The sequence below is a fragment of the Solanum tuberosum genome, unplaced genomic scaffold (genome assembly GCF_000226075.1).
Source record: "Solanum tuberosum cultivar DM 1-3 516 R44 unplaced genomic scaffold, SolTub_3.0 scf00048, whole genome shotgun sequence".
Taxonomy (NCBI): Eukaryota; Viridiplantae; Streptophyta; class Magnoliopsida; order Solanales; family Solanaceae; genus Solanum; species Solanum tuberosum.
Window position 1 is genome coordinate 1,909,407 of NW_006238976.1, and position 17,319 is coordinate 1,926,725.

The following is a 17,319-nucleotide window of genomic DNA, read 5'->3' on the forward strand; positions in this document are numbered from 1 at the left end:
GGGCGGGGATGCACGTGATTTCCAAAGAGATAATTAAAGGCAATGGCCTAACCATTGAAAAACAAAAAAAATTAATGAGATTTCACACCCAACTAGTCAAACTTCTCCTATAAATATGTATGTATTTTCTCATCGTAGTCTCATTCTAAACATTCATTTTTCCTTGTATATAATAATATATGTTGTATAGCAACATTTTTTGCTCATCATATATAATTTTATACTTTTGATTCATATTTTTTTCCATATATATAATGTTTTAGATGATAAAAGGTCATCTAGAGGTGTTAGTATACATTTCTTATTTCGTTTAGTTGTTATTACTTTTGCATGTTAATGTGTTTTACCATTTTCCTCATTTTGATGGGATTGATATACCTTTCTTCTGCGTATATACTATCTTTTGAGTAGCATACCCAGCTTGTGGATTATATTGATATTCATACAGTTGATTTTATCCTGTTCGAGGGAGATTAAAGTTTTGAAGGTAGAGCTCTTCTGAATTCCAAAGAGGATCTAAGAGGGAAAATTGAGCTGCTGATCTATGGATCCCTCAATCCTATCTATTCTCAAATTAATTTTAGATAGGTTTGTGGTTTGCATATATCAGGAGCTGCATTTACTCTTCTAGGATCCTTATTGGAATGAAGGGAGCTCTACGCTTGATAACCTAATCTTTTTCTATGTAATGATATGATGGACATATATAATTTTCTCATGTTTAATTAAAGGTTTTGAATTCGATCTTTGAAAAGAACTTTCTTTGATAGAAAACGTCTTTATGTTCTTTAATTAGTCTTACATGTTGTAACTTCGGATCAGTCCTTGAGAACTTTCTTCTTCATTTTTAAGGATGATGTAACATCTGCGTATATACTATCTTTTGCAAACTCTGCTTGTGGATTATACTAATATTTATATAGTTGATTTTAACTTGTTTGAGGAAGATTAGAGTTTTGAAGGTAGAACTCTTCTGAATTCCAAAGAGAATTTAAGAGGGAAAATTGAACTGCTGATCTATGGATCCCTCAGTCCTATCTATTCTCAAATTAATTTTAGATAGGTTTGTGGTTTGCATATATCAGGAGCTGCATTTACTCTTCTAGGATCCTTATTGGAATGAAGGGAGCTCTACGCTTGATAACCTAATCTTTTTCTATGTAATGATATGATGGACATATATAATTTTCTCATGTTTAATTAAAGGTTTTGAATTCGATCTTTGAAAAGAACTTTCTTTGATAGAAAACGTCTTTATGTTCTTTAATTAGTCTTACATGTTGTAACTTCGGATCAGTCCTTGAGAACTTTCTTCTTCATTTTTAAGGATGATGTAACATCTGCGTATATACTATCTTTTGCAAACTCTGCTTGTGGATTATACTAATATTTATATAGTTGATTTTAACTTGTTTGAGGAAGATTAGAGTTTTGAAGGTAGAACTCTTCTGAATTCCAAAGAGAATTTAAGAGGGAAAATTGAACTGCTGATCTATGGATCCCTCAGTCCTATCTATTCTCAAATTAATTTTAGATAGGTTTGTGGTTTGCACATATTAGGAGCTACATTTACTCTTCTAGGATCCTTATTGAAATGAAGGGAGCTCTACACTTGATAACCTAGTTTTTTTTCTTCTTCTAGGTAATGATAGGATGGACATATATAATTTCTTCATGTTTAATTGAAGGTTTCAAAATCGATCTTTGAGAAGAATAAGTGATAAAAAATGTTTTTTGTCATTTAATTAGTTTTATGCGTCTTAACTTCGAATCAATCGTCGAGTCCTAAATGAGGTATCGAATGTCTGATAACAAAAAAAATTACTAGTTTTTCTTCTTCTATATATTATTACTGAAGATTGTAGTGGGATGAGATCAAACCTTGAGAATACAAAAAGATAAGAAGTGTTTTTCCCTTTTAATGAATTTTACGCGGTGAATTTGAATTAGCAAGATACCTAAAATGGATATTAAACACAAGGTGAGCAACCAAAAGAAAATACTAGTACTATTTTAAAAATAAATAAATTATATTCATTGACTTTGCATTAATACCTTTTTTCTACTCTTATATAAAAGGATGAAATCTTTTGATTTTATGATTTGGTATCTGATAGTGAGTATCTTGTCTTGATGCTATTTATGGGATTCTGAAGAAATTCATGCCACTTTGATAGGTATGTATCATTTAATTTGGAGTTCAAATTATAATGTAATTTTTTAATGTGTCAGAAATTTTATTTTATGTATTCTAGGAATTTCAACAATTTTCGTATACATGATAATCTTTTTTAATTTATGTTACAATTTTTCAATAGAGGAATCTAGTTGAAACTCTTTCGACGGAGATCGATGTTAGAGACGGAAGATAAAGTAGAAAGTATGAATTCAACGGACCTCAATAACTTTAGTCAAAATCGTGTGTTTGATCTCAAGCAAAATGTGGACCATAGATACCAGCCAAATATATGCAAGATAAAAATGTGTTTTTTTGCTTATAAAAGACTAATGTTAAAGATTTGTACAGCAAACAAGTTTGTTAATTTTGGTTGTTTTTGTTTATCAATTTGGTGGACTAAGCATATATTGCTTAATGTGACCACTTAAACATGTCTATAATCCCATTTAATTTGTTATATTATAATATATTGGTCAATTCAATAAGCATTATTATTTTGTTGTTAAATATGTCTATATGTCCATTTAAATTATTTTGTTTGAGCGAAAAAATCTATCGAAACAAATTTTATATTATTTAATAAACTTAAATATGATAAATCGACCTTGGTTCTACAATATAGATATTCGCTACTTTAATCAAATTCTTTTATCGATTATTTCGTCTCGATTTCAAAAGAAAAAAATGAAATACAAACAAAATAATAACTCTATATACAACACAAATCAATTGAGGTTCTAGAACGTCTCTATAAATTTGGCCAACTTAGTCAATTTTGAGTTTATTTGATTTAATAAGCACATATGTATTTGTGTTTATTCAATACTTGGAAAAATTATTGGAGTTTTTAAATTTTCTTTCGCAATTTCCATTAAACACTTTCATTCACATAAAAATAAATAAATTAATATAATATATAGTTCGATGTATATTAAATCATATGACATGATGTAGATAATTCTATCATACTATTATCATGAAGCTTTACTTATAAAATTTAAATTTTATGACAACAAATATTTTTAGAACAAAATTGAATAGTGATCAACAAACGCTATCTCATTGATATCATACCCATAAAAAAAAGTATTACTACAATTTTTTTTTAGTTCCCCATGTCTCCACCCTTCTTCATATGCTTCCATATTATTACTACTAGTTAGGTACTACTAATATTTTTTATATCTTCTTCTACTAATCTAATGTTTTCTTTTGTTGGAATACTCAATTATGTTCACTACAATGGGAACAATTGACATATAAATTATGAGTGCATAGGTTATAGGGAATTAAAGATTATTATTATAGTGGATTAGTTTCAACATTGTGCAATGGTGGCAATGACACATGTCTAGGTGCTAAAGGCAGTGACACACCTAAAAAAATGTAGATACATTTTCAAATTACTGAAGATATAATTTTATAAAAAATAATAATATGAAAATCGAGAATTAGAAATAAAAGGATAGCAGATAGTCGACTGTTATCGTATTTTAGGCTGGGAGAGGCAAGAAGCTGCTCATTTTCTCCTTATTTGGTAGCATTAGCTAGTACTCAACTATTCGTGTAGTATCTTAATTATATTCTATATCATTTTTAAGATTATGTGTTTTTTTTTGCTCTGTTTATCTTGTTTTTTTGAGTGAGAGTTTATCGGAAATAATTTTTCTATCTCATAAAGATAAATGTAAGATTTATAATATTATTATTGTTCTTTGAAATTGAAATATAACTTTAGCGTTATTCCGCGAAGACATATTTATTTCTCCTAAATTTAATATAAAAGATTTTTTTCCCCACAAAATTCTAAGATATGGTCCAACAAATGTCAGCATTTTATTCATTTTCAATCGAAACATTTATTCTCGACATTAGAATAATAACAATAATCATATTAAAAAATGTATAGAGTAAATTATCATACTTAATTTTTAAAATCTAATTTTGACCAATTTCATGCTCCTTGTAATTATTAATTTAATGATCTTTGCCTTCTAATTAAATTGATAGTTATCTCTTATAATTAAAAAAAAATTACTTTCCCCCCAAGTCATTAGATATTTCACACTTCCAAAAATAAAATTATTAAAACTTTAGAGTAAAAAAAAGTTGTAAAATAGCTAGGGTCAAAAGTGTACAGTTGTTAATAGTAAAAGGACTCAAAAGTAAAAATTAGTCACCGAAAAAATAACACAAGAAGTCCCTCCTTTTCATCAATCATGTCTGAAACCGCGCTATTCGAATTTCTCTTTACATTTTCTTCTCAGTTCTTCATCTATATATATATATATAAAACCCATAATCAGAAATCTCAATTGCAGTGCAACACTATTATTTCAATCGACAAAAGCAAAAAAGAGGGAAAAAAAAAGAAAAAAGGAAGAAAGAATAAGGAAGTAATCGGAATCATGTCTTCCCCTAGCAAACGCAGAGAGATGGACTTGATGAAACTGTAAATTGAAACTCAAATTTTGATGTTTTTTGTTGATGGGCTGTTTTAGTTTTGCTTGTGTTTAAGTGGGTATTCATTTTCTTTGGAAAAATTTAGGATGATGAGTGAAGAAACTGTAAATTGGAACTCAAAGTTATGATTTTTATGTTGATGGGTTGTTTTAGTTTTGTGTGTGTTTAACTGGGTATTCATTTTCTTGGAAAAAATTAGGATGATGAGTGAAGAAACTGTGAATTGGAACTCAAAGTTGTGATTTTTTTGTTGGTGGGTTGTTTTAGTTTGTATCTAAGTGGGTATTGATTTTCTTTGAAAATTTTTAGGATGATGAGTGACTACAAAGTGGAGATGATCAATGACGGAATGCAAGAATTTTTTGTGGAATTTCATGGACCCAAAGAGAGTAAAAATCAATTTCTTATACCATTTCTGAGTTTTTTTGGCTCATTTTTGTGGTTTTTTCTGTGCAAATGTGTGTGTACTTTATTTATATATCTGTGATGGGTTTTTTTCTCTTGTTTCTGGCTTTGATCTTTCTTGGTCAGCTGTGTTTAGTTTATATGTTCTTGATTTAGCTGTAAAGATAGGGACTTTCACTTAAAAGAAGATTAATTTTACACCCAAAGACTTGCTTTTGTGTGAATAGTTTGGTTTATGTTGTAGAGCTCTGTCAATTCATCAACTATGCTTCTATTGCAGTTGGGGTCAGCTATATGAATCCGTTATATTTGCTCCACTCTATTTATATCATTTCATTCATGTTGTAGAGAACTGATCACATTAATCTATGTTCACTTGAATTAGCGTTTTAGACAACATCTGGAAAAAAACATTTGGGAGTTGTTCTTGCTGCTACTGAATTTAGATTATGTTCAGATTGCAAAATAAGAACCCTGTTCTTGGTATGAATCTTTGTAGTAGCTTCAGCCTTCATGTATTTCATAGTTTACTGCGCCGATAGTTATTGTATGCAAGATTGTTGATTTTTCTGAATTAGGATTTAGTGACAGCTGCTTGCTTTTTGAGATTTTTTTGGAAGTTTGATCACAAAATGTGACTGTCTTTGATTGTTTCTAACAATCTTGTTTCTTGATGGTTACAATAGGTCCTTACCTGGGAGGTGTGTGGAAAGTGAGGGTAGAGCTCCCAGATGCCTATCCTTACAAGTCACCATCCATTGGTTTTGTTAACAAGATTTACCATCCGAATGTGGATGAGATGTGAGTGATGCTGCAACTATCTTGCTTATTTATTTCATATTTTGGCATAGAATTTGACACCTATGAAAGACTTTTCTAAATCTAGATTTTCATGTTCTTTGAATTCCAGGTCTGGTTCAGTCTGCTTAGATGTTATCAATCAAACCTGGAGCCCCATGTTTGGTATTTTGGCATTCTTCAGTTTCCCGTCCTTTAAAATTTCTGCTACTCCTAGTTTGAGTGATACTTCTGGGTTCAATAGTTTATGTTTATCTTTTTTATTTTTGCAGATCTTGTAAATGTTTTTGAAGTGTTCCTTCCCCAACTCCTTTTATATCCTAACCCATCGGATCCCCTGAATGGAGAGGCTGCAGCTCTCATGATGCGCGATCGTACTACTTATGATCAAAGGGTGAAAGGTAAAAACCTCCAAATTGTCAATCTAATACTTGCAGTGGATTTGACTGGCATGATGCCTTAAATGTGACATATCCATATTTTAGCTGCCTTGCCTATCACCAAATTTTATTTGCTGCTTAGTATGCAGTGTAATGGGTTGATTGAGTGAGCTCGTCTGATATATCGGAAGCTTTACCAGAATATCTTATGTAGAGAATTTGGTGTTTACCATGAAACTTATTTTTAGTTAAGGACATGTATGTTTTTCTTTCAATTGAATACTTGTATTTGGTATAGTGATAAGTCTGATATAGAAAATTTCTAGATTTAGAGAACCTGTAATTTGCCGTAAAAGACATGTGTTAGTATTTATAGCTTTAGTTGTGATTATTGGAATGTAGTGGACGAAATTGAACGTGATAGATGTAAAGAATTCATACAGAGGCCCCCTATCCCCTGGAGGTAGAAATCTAGATGCCTTTGGCTCAAGGAAGGGGACAGAAACACCATACATTTTCATAAGATTAGATCCAAATGCATAGATAGACTTCTGGTGATTATTGAAGATAAGGAGGCAATCAAAAGGAAGACATTGGAATTCTTTGAAAGCTTATATACTAAGCAAGAAAGTTGGAGGCCTTCTGCCAATTTTGATGGAATTGCCTGAGAAGAAAGCAACACTCTAGAAATAGCTTTTGAAGAAGAGAGAGTGTTAGCAGCCATTAAGTCAAGTGCCCCTGGGCATGATAGGTACACTATGGCTTTCTGTCAGTGCTCTTGGGTCTTTATGAAGTCAGATTACTAGTAGCTATGCAGTATTATCATCAACACTGCTGAAGGGTTAAGTCCTGCAACGCCTCATTCATAACACTTATCCCTAAGGAAAAAAAGGGCAATGGAGCTCAGAGATTATAGACCAATTAGTTTGATTAGGAGCATATACAAGATCATAGCAAAGGTTCTTGCAGATTGGCTGAAAGGAGTTATGGGAAACTGGTCTTAAATCAACAGAATGCTTTCATGAAAAGGGGGGCAGATCACATATGTCTCAGTCATAGCAAATCAGGTGTTTGTTTGACAATTGAAGAAAGGGAATGTTGGATTACTATGCAAACTAGATGTTGAGGTAGCTTTTAACCAATTGAATTGGTCTTATCTCATAAGTCATATCTATTCTAAGGCACATGGGGTTTGGTGACAAGTGAATAAACCGGATTGAATTCAACATCTCTATGGTGAAGTACTCAATCATAATCAATAAGAACCCTGTAGGATTCTTCTGCCCGCAAAGAGGACCAAGACAAGGTGACTCCTTTTTCACCTTTTCCCTTCATTCATTGAAGGGCTGAGTAGAATGTTGGATAGAGCAAAACAACAGCATTGACTAAATGGTTTTGATATAGGAAGGGACAGAGCAGTCAACATTTTGCATCTACTTTATGCAGAAAGAGAGCAGGTCCTCTAACTAAACCTTACATTGCTCATAGATGAAGCAGTTTAAGTCTTCGTATCAACATGCTCAAGAGTGTAATGTACCCTGTTAATGAGGTGCAAAACATAGATGATCCGGCAGGCATATTTGGTTGGGTTGTAGTACTTGGAACATTCCCAACCACATTCTTGGGTCTCCCATTGGGGGCCAAATACAAGGCAGTGTCTGCTGTTGAAATGTTTATGGAGATGCATCAGTGAGGACAGGGTACTGTGGAAGGAAGTCATTGTGACGAAGTATGGTGAAGCTAGCCCCTGGTGCACAGAAATGGTAACTGATACCTATGGAATGGGAGTGTGGAGAACAATTAGGAACTTATGGAAATCAATGGAAGCCAACATCTGCCTCCAGGTTGGCAATGGTGCAAGGACAAAATTTTGGAGAGATAGGTGGATTGAACAAACTTCTCTAAAGGAGGCATTCCCTGACCCATTTCGTTTTTATGTAGATCCTGAGGTGACATTCCAGGAGTGCTGGTCCATACGAGTGGGATATCCCTTTTAGGAGGCTTCTAAATGCTTGGGAGATAGAGAGGGTACCCTTGTTACTGGGAAAATAGGGAAATTTTCTATCAGTAATACAGAGGCTGATGAGCTCTCTGGAAACATAATAGAAATGGGATAATACGTAAGAGGTGTTCAGGTGAATAATGAGAATGATCAATTCAAGTGAAATTACTTCTGGAAAAGCAACATACCTACCAAAGCAAAGTGCTTCACTTGGTTCCCAGGTGTTCTCTGTGTATGGTGACTGAGGAGACAAACAAGCACCTTTTTTGCATTGCAAGTACACTGCTCAGCTGTGGAATTTGTTTCTCAACATCATAGGCAATAGCTGGACTATGCCTGAGCATACATCAGACCCTCTTAGCTGGCTGGACAAGGAGGAGGGGAATAAGATCCAGAAGAGATGGTGGAGAATGGATGTTTTGAAGATAGTTCCTGTTCCATTCACAAAATTAAATGGAATTGTATTAAATCTTTACCTTTTTGGTGTAAACAGTTATGTATAGAGGATACTGTCCAGATTATAGACCTGAAAGCGAACCTGTAGTTTATGTATTTTTGAGGTGCCAGCATATCCGTAATGCTGAAGAATACAAACTTACGAGATTTAAAAGGAAAAAAAGGCAATTGCCGCATTTGTGTGGAGTAAGTTGGAGGACAAGATGTAGTTTGAAAAGGAAACAAAATTAGAATCTATTTAGCATTTATGAATCAGATGTGAGAGCAAGAGAAGCAGATGATGCTCTGTTCATATATCCTTTCCTGTGGTAAGAAAACTGAGAAAAGAAACTTTTTTTTGCTGATGGTTCTCATTCAAATGTATCTGTCAGATTTAGAATTAAATCCAAATGTAAATGAGAAATTTTACCATCTTGTTGCTTTTAGCTTTACTTTTCCCTTGTTACCAATTTGTTCCCGTTACTGTTACTCTTAGCTACTGGCGCCAACCCACAAACGGGAGGAACTTTTTTTTTTTTAAGTCCAAAAAGAAAGCTCTAATCAAGTGTGTTGTTTTTGGGGTTATCTCAGATATACTACATCTCTCATTCCCTTTGCTATATCTTGAATCATTAGAAAACGGATCTCCACTTTAACAAAATCGACAGCCATCTTTTCCTTTGTATCTGTTGATTGCTTTTCTGTTTGACCATCAGAAATATGGTATTCCTTATCTCAGTTCTTTATTTTGTCAAAGAATTTCAGTGATGCTGTTATAACACCTGTAGGTACTCTTTACCTATTTTGTATCTCATTGCCCCGGTTGCAAAAGTTTTGATTGCCCATAGTTTGCATCTTTTATGTATTCAACTTTGTGCTGTGATTATGTTCCCTCGTTTCCAAATTATCGAACTTTTTACTTCAGTTTATGTTGCCTCATTACTTATGGCCTAAATATTTCTCAGAGTATTGCGAGAAGTACGCGAAGAAAGAAGATGCTGGGGCTCCACCTGAAGAAAAATCTAGTGATGAAGAGTTGAGTGAAGAAGAAAATGTCTCCAGTGATGATGAAGTTGCTGGAAAAGCAGATCCCTAAGGGATTGGCACATCATGGACAATATTATAACCCCTTCAATGTCTGTACATGATATCAACTTCTAAACCTATCTTGTCCATGGTTTACTTGAAGAAAATAGTTCTGTTTCTTCTGTCAATCTGAATTGTACTGTTATTGTGGTTACATTGTGTCCTGATTCCTCAAAAGTTCATCTGAACCTTTAGACTTAATTTGATTTCTGCACTTCTATATATCTATATATCTAGATAAGAATCAAGCAGCAATCTGTTGAGCGGAGGGTCTGTCAGAAACAACCTCTCTATCCCACAAAGATAGAGGTAAGATTTGCGTGCATTCTATCCATTCCAAACTCGACTTATGGGATTACATTTGATAAAGTGTACCTATTTGATGCAAGTACTAATGCAGCTTGTCAACTAATAGCTTAAAGAGCTGCAAGTTAGTAAACTAAGGTGCGAACTTAGTGGAGAGAGACAAAAATATTAGGTGATTTTTTTTTTCCATCTGTTTAGCTTTGGTGGATAAAGTTGGTGCGTGTTGTTGGTGGGAGGCGACAAGTTTTCTGTAGAATTAGTCGATGTCCACGTAAGTTGGCCTAGCTATTACCGTTATCAAGAGAGGGGAAAGAGGGGAAGATATGAGTAACAAGTCTAGACAAAAAGTTTCACACTTCCAATTCATGAGGTGTTATCAGTTAGAAAATATGCGTTTGTCACATTCTTTGCGTTTGATGTTTATCTTGTTCTTTTAACACCTTAGACATCATTTACAGTTCGATGCATTTGAATGTCTACCGAAGACATGATCAAACTATCTCAATCTATTAGCCTCCTTAACAAATTACATGACTTATAATCTTGTCAAATCTTACAACGTGAACTTAACTCTAACATTCTAAGACACTTATTTTTGGAACAGACTTGGCATTATAGGTACTACATTCACATGTTTGAGTAAAGAAGATAACAAATAAGATGGTGCTTTGAGTTAAATGATAAAAAAACGTCTAAATTTTGAATCTGCCACTAGTTACCAGAGTCTAGCCCTATGGCGATGACAATTACATGGGCTCTAGGGGCAGGCTGACTGCTGGAGGTGCCTATTTACTAAACTGGAGAGAAATAAAGTATTGAATTTCAACATTATATTTGGACATAAACCATCATCCCAGGCATTCACAGCATGGATGTATACCATAACATGAATCTGCATGTTGTTCATACCCAAGCACTGCTGCTGAAAATAGTTCACGTGCTACGCTAGCTTACGGTGTCTCTTGAGTAATAATAATGCCCGTGTTTTCTGAATCCTTGACATTTTCAACTAGTATGGTACAAACTTCACACTGAAACTTTGGAGAAGTTATCCATCTTGACATAAGAATGAAGAAGCAGTGTTTTATCTTCAAACAAAAAGAAGAAGTTCAGATATAGAAGATGTTGAATGAACACAAAACAAGAATGCAGTACTCGTTATAAACGGCAAAAACAAACATAACCTCCTTCTCTGGATCCGTTATAAGACCAGTTAGCAACGACTATGATTTCTTTTCTAATTCTGCTTCCTTGACTTCATGACGCACGGTTCAGACAGCATGAAATGTTGAAGCAATCTAGCGGGATTGACTAGACAAACTGTCCTAGGCTCCTAAGCTTTGAAAATCTAATCAGAAGAGACATACTACAACCAGATAGCAAGAGCTTATTAAAGAAGACTCCAAGAAAAGGGCAGTAATGAACTGCACAGGTGTTTGTTGGACAAGTAGACTTCAGTGGTAAAAGAGAATGAATGGATGACAATTTCTATGTAGCCAAAGAAAAGAAGAATACTGCAGAGGTCGATGATGTTTTAATTTTTGTGATAATGCAGCTACAATTCTAAGTCTTCCCTCTTGGATAAGAAGACCGAAAACACCAGGCAAGGAAAATAGGTCAGTAACAAAAGAGAATCTTTCTTTTTTAGCTTTTGTGCATGAATAATGCAATTGGCGATGCAGATTTTCTCTAAAACAACAAAATTATGACGATTGAAATCTAATCTAGATCGTAATACTCATTGGAAAGAATTTTTCCAAAAGCTCGGTCCCTGCAAAATCTAAGAACCAGCTGATTTTCAAGATAAATCAAACACATGATAAATATAATCCCGAAGCTGCATCTAAAATCTTATCTGGAACTCTTAAGAGACATTTGAAGAGTAGTTCAAAGATAACTAACTGTTTCACAAAGATAATTAACTGTTTTTCACTCCCAGGTTCAAAAATCTTTTAGTGGCAAGATATGATCTAAAGAATTCGGTCAACTAGCAAGACATCTCCAATTTGTGTGCTTTTGCTGAAGTCATTTAGTGAGTTTTGGAAATAGTGATGGCACATATCACAGATGCATAGATAATAGTCAGCAGCAACAATTATAAGGAACAGAAACATTTTTCTTTTTCTGAAAAAGAAGTGAAATAGAAACATATTAGGAGCGAATGTTATGGCGTTAAAGTCTTACCTTGGCTCATTTTCAAGTGATTGGACTCTCAACTTCTGACAGTTTTTGCCACTTTGAAATGTCTCGAAGTGCCAAATATCTTCTGCACATATCTAAGCCAGCCAAGTTCTCACACTAAGCCGTCAGGTGCATGAGGTTCTTGAAGCAACTGAATTATATTTTTTGTTTCTTCCCTTTTGAAGCGGATATAATTAATCAACCATGCCACAACTCCATAGTGGCTGGATAAGCTATATGCAAGCTGTTTAGTCCTTTTGAGAAGGCAATCTTCCTCTAAGGTTTTTTCCTTTTGAAGAGGATAATGATATAAAATCTTCTACCCATGGAATACTTAGCAATTAAGAACATCCAGTGGCTGATTACACTATTTCCATACCTTATTCATAGAAGAAATAAGATCTAACAAACAGCAAGTGGAAGCAAAAGATATCATATGAACCATCAACGATAAATAGGAAGCAGGATAAGAATAGCAACATCATAAGCAAAAATAGAAATGAAATTAGCATATCAAAAAGAAATGGAAAGAATTTGAATAAGATGTATGGCTCATTAATATAAAAAAATGCTATCATTTGAACTGTTAAACCAGCTTATTCCAATTACTTTCTATAAATCTAGCTAAACTACAACAATTAACTTCTATTTGATGTATGATTTTGAACACTAGCAAGGAGTCTTGTAAGTTTACTGAGCGTTTCATGAGCAGATATGGTTTCTGGATGGTCCTCACCGCAGATTGAAGTTCTAATGAAAATAGCCTTCCGGATTAAATCATCACCAATATCAAACTGTCCACCCCTTAACATTAGCTTTGCCCTGATTTCGAGCACTGTAGCTCTTGATAAAGCAAGTTCCTGCCAAAGGCAAGGGTTTAATTGGGCACTTGTCTGGATGGGTCTCCAACAAAGGGATTTATCCAACCACTTGTCAACAGGTGTGACAAATGCCTGATCTGCCGCTTCTAATGCATCTGTACAACGCCGTAGAAGTTCTAAAGCAGCAGCACAGCGTGAGAATGTAATAAATGTTCGAATGGCAAGTGGGAGAATCACTTCTTTCACAAGAAACAACAATTCGGAAACTTTAAGCTCAACTATCATGGGGTCACTCCCAAATCCGAAGAGCAAAAAGCATGCTGCCCATATGTGCTCAGAGTGCTGGGCTATCAAACCGCGAGTAATAACAGCTTGTACTGTGGCTTGTGCAACTCCAGTGACCCCTCTTTTTCGAGCATACATTTTGATAAGCTGATGGAACTGAATGTAGCCTTCCTTTCTGCAAGTCCTTGCAATGTTGAATCTCAACAAAAGAGAAGAGGCTTCTGCCTCAGATTTCCTAGCATATGATGATGTGAAACCACAAGTTAAAGAGCATAAAACTCTCTTCAACATCCTCTGACGTGGGTATTTCTCTGGTATCTTGTGAGCAGCCAGAGCTAATAGAGAAACTGGAATAGGTGATGGAGCAAACCAACCGCTTGCAAGGGCCATTCTTGTTGCTAGACTTCTTGGTCCATCAGCATGGTCAAATATTGAGAAACAAACTTCAAAAAGTTGCAAAAGGAAATTGTTTCGCCTCAGTGGATGGTTTTCCCGACGAATATAGATTATTTCCTTCATAGGCATACGATTGATGGTATCCAAAAGCCTACTAGGATTTATAGGAAGTTCAGAAAGAATTGCTCCAACAATGGCAAGGCCAAGTGTCAGTCTTTTAAGTTTGTCCTCAATAACTCGCAAGGCATCAATTTCAGCAATCGGGTAATCCTTCACAGCACCCTGCATCAAAGACATTGCCTCAATCTCCGACAGATAATTGAGTTTGATAGGATCCATGTTCATAACCTGAGAGAGGCGCGTGGATATGAGAACATGTGTTTCACCCCCAAAACGGGGAAGCAAATCCATTATAAGTTTATGGTCCCACCAGTCCTTTTCACTCTCCAAGTTATCAATTATCAGCAAGAAAGGAATGTCTCGCATGAGTTCTTTCCTAACCCTAGCTACAGCAGCCTCTTCTTGCTCCTCAAAGCTCTTAATCCTGCTTTTATCAGGTGAATTTTCTACCCCGACATCAACTTCTAAAAACGACCACAAGTTCAAGTAGTTTTGTCGAACATATCTGCTTTCACCTCCAATCCAAAGGACCATTTTGTAGCGCTGATGGAATTGATAAGCATACTCAAGCAGTAGATCTGTCTTGCCAATTCCTGGTTCCCCAGACACACAAGCAATGCCCTTTCCATAGACAACTTTCAAGGAGTTGTTTCGCCTTCCATGTTTCTTAGAGTTCCTCGGCTTTGGTGCATGCTGTTGGGTTTGAGAAACTTCAGCATTTAGCATTTCAATTTCTTTCTCAGATTCCTTCCATGTCACTGGCTCTTTCCCTTTCCTTTTGTTGTCACTAGGACGCTCAAACCGTCTTTCGTTGATTGAATTACTCCGACTCCAACTAATTGTCAAATTCCTTCGCTTGGGTCTAGCCTTTAGTTCAATATAGTCTTTCTCTGCGTCCCCACTAACATCACCAAAAAGCCGAAACTCAAGCTCAGATAGCTCCTTCTTTCTGCCGACAAAATTCTCATTTCGAGGGAAAGGAAACTCCTCCTTTTCTGCCTTCTCCCTCCACTTGGATAGTCTGTCCACAACACTTCGCCTCCCTAATCTTAAGGCCAATAGAGTTACAGCCCTCAATATGCATTCCCTCCACTTGCCATCATGAGCCTCTAGCTTCCACTCATCGACACGCAAAAGACCATTGACAGCATCTCTCCACTCCTTCTCCAATCCCCCATAAAGTAGCCAAAGTTCACCACCATGTTTTTCCCAGTGCTCTCCTCTTCTCTCAATTATATCTCGCACAAGGCAATCCTCTGGACGCAGATCGAAGTACACTGGTACCAAATTCTTTTTGCTAGCAAAGAAGCGCAGCTCCTCTATGGTATATGGATTCCTGAATGATTTCTTGGTTAAGATCACAACTCCGAATGTACAAGCATCCATTACTCTCTCAACCATGCCATGCTTTCTAGTATTTCGGCATCTTGATCTGTCAGTAACAAAGCAACTAAGACCTTGGATTTCTAGCTCAGCACGGAGCCAATTCATGAATCTGAGCAGTAAAGGTTTGCGGCCATGAAAACCAATGTACACATCACAGCTCCTCACTCTGTTGGATAGGGAGGAAGTCGATGTTGGAGTAACACAAGTTTCCTGCGTCCTTCCACTCTTTTTCTGCTTGCCTCTAGGTCGCAAATATTCATGTTCAAGTCCAACATTATAACTCGCTATAGTGCTCTTAGAATTTGACGTCGAAGAAGATACAAAATCCAACTTCTGGAGATCATTCGCGGCACTAGCTAATGCAACAGGATAAGCATCTGACAATCTAGCATTTGCAAATGATTCTGGACCTAAAATGCCCAAACTAGCATCTAAGGCAGCAGAGGTAACATCACTATCACGAAATTGATTATCCGAGCATGCTGATACCAGGGACTTGGGTGATCTAGGAGAGAAGAATGGCGACTGGTTCGCAGAAAAGAAAGTCGACGATGAAGAAGAAAGGTTTCTTGATGTTGTGCTTGGTAACGAGCCAAATCTGGAGCTTTCTTCCCGGAGATCCATAGTTAAAACTACTCACTCCCATTCACAAGAAAATTTCATGCATTCCAGGAAAACAGATAAACCTCTGAAATTGAAAAAAAAAATCAAAATGTCAGTGAAGGGACAATCTCCATTCATAAAACTGCAAACTGTATGCAGCCATAAGAACAAAGGTAAACTTAGGTCTGCCTAATTTTTATAAAAAAAAATTCAAGCTGGACTTAGGTGTGCCTAATTTTTAACTAGGTTTTCCAAATGAAGATTGCTTTATTTTTCAAAAATGCAGGATACCATACTGAAAAAAGAGAATTAGTTAAAGTGATGCCATATCTAGATTAACATAAAAGCATTAATGTCTAATACTAATTTGTCATTTGACTCCATAATCCACATTTAGCAATGAAGTAAAGATAATTAATGCTCCATTACAAACAGAAAACCTAGAAGGGAAACAAACAGCCTTCCTAAATCTGTAGCAATAGATCTACAGAAGAATTTAAAACCACAAAGCATTTTCTTCAAAACCACAATTTGAACAATACAACAATGCAAGCCTCTAATTCTACAATAACTCAGATCCAACATATACTTACTTGAAGAAAAGTTAGCAATGATGATGTCCAAAGATTCAATCTTTTTTCACTTCAATCACCACAATATGTTCAAAGATTCAATCTTTTTCACTTCAATCACCACAAAATGTCCAAAGATTCAATCTTTTCCCCTTCAATCAACACAAAAGACCATTCTTTTATAAACCAATCTTAATCCCAATAAAATAAAAACCTAAGTGGCATCCACAACCAATATCTTCTTGAACCTGTCAAAACAAAATAAACTATAAATATTCAAACACATCTACTAACCACCAAAAAAAACATTTTAAAATGCACATACATGTACAAAAACACACAATACATACTTGTACATGGATCAAGAAGTCACATAGAGGCAAATAAGTTCAATATTAGCAACTAGAGAGAGACCCAAGTTTGAACAAAAGGAAGAGACAAAAGAGTAAAGATTTGATTGATGAGAAAATGAAAGAAAGGAATGAATGGGAAAATTGATTAACCTTTTTCAAGAATAACTAAAAAGGGTTCAGTGTGTTATTGAGATGACAATGAAGTTGTTTGTTTCCTTATATATTTTTCTTTTCTTGATTTTTTTTACGAAGACTCAAACTTTACTCAATAACTCAAAAAAATTATACACAAACCTTTGAAAAGTTCATTTTTTTCACACTACCCATCTTACAAAATACTTCATTTATTACATAGGTATGTGTAAAAACTCAAAAAAAAATTAAAAAAATGTAAAAAATCCATCTTTTTGTGTTAAAAAAAATTCAGAGGGTACTGAGAATGTGAGCTGACAGGAAAGAGGAGCACCGTTAGAGACGGGGAAGGGTTCTTTTTTCTACTGTTTTCTGCTAATATGTTGGGTTTTGGGGGTGGGGGTGCGGGGGTTTTG

At 35.1% G+C, this 17,319-nt stretch overlaps 2 protein-coding genes across 3 annotated transcripts; one reads left to right on the plus strand and one right to left on the minus strand.

Annotated features, from left to right (window-relative positions):
• Nucleotides 1-4,442: 4,442 nt before the first annotated feature.
• On the plus strand, nt 4,443-9,970 carry LOC102592309 (ubiquitin-conjugating enzyme E2 5). Its single transcript, XM_006343897.2, has 6 exons — nt 4,443-4,631; nt 4,952-5,031; nt 5,734-5,848; nt 5,958-6,010; nt 6,118-6,246; nt 9,628-9,970. The coding sequence occupies exons 1-6, from the start codon at nt 4,588-4,590 to the stop codon at nt 9,756-9,758; spliced, it is 552 nt and encodes a 183-aa protein (XP_006343959.1). The 5' UTR covers nt 4,443-4,587; the 3' UTR covers nt 9,759-9,970.
• Nucleotides 9,971-12,716: 2,746 nt separating this feature from the next.
• Nucleotides 12,717-17,026, minus strand: LOC102592653 (uncharacterized). Of its 2 annotated transcripts, none has more exons than XM_015307144.1 (3): nt 16,922-17,026; nt 16,440-16,666; nt 12,717-15,931 (listed from the first exon to the last, which is right to left on the minus strand). In XM_015307144.1, exon 3 carries the CDS (start codon nt 15,865-15,867, stop codon nt 12,874-12,876), a length of 2,994 nt encoding a protein of 997 aa, XP_015162630.1. In that variant the 5' UTR covers nt 15,868-15,931; nt 16,440-16,666; nt 16,922-17,026; the 3' UTR covers nt 12,717-12,873. The 2 variants fall into 2 exon arrangements, with proteins under 2 accessions (XP_015162630.1, XP_006343960.1); XM_006343898.2 differs by having other exon boundaries at nt 16,769-16,962.
• Between the last annotated feature and the right edge of the window lie 293 nt (nt 17,027-17,319).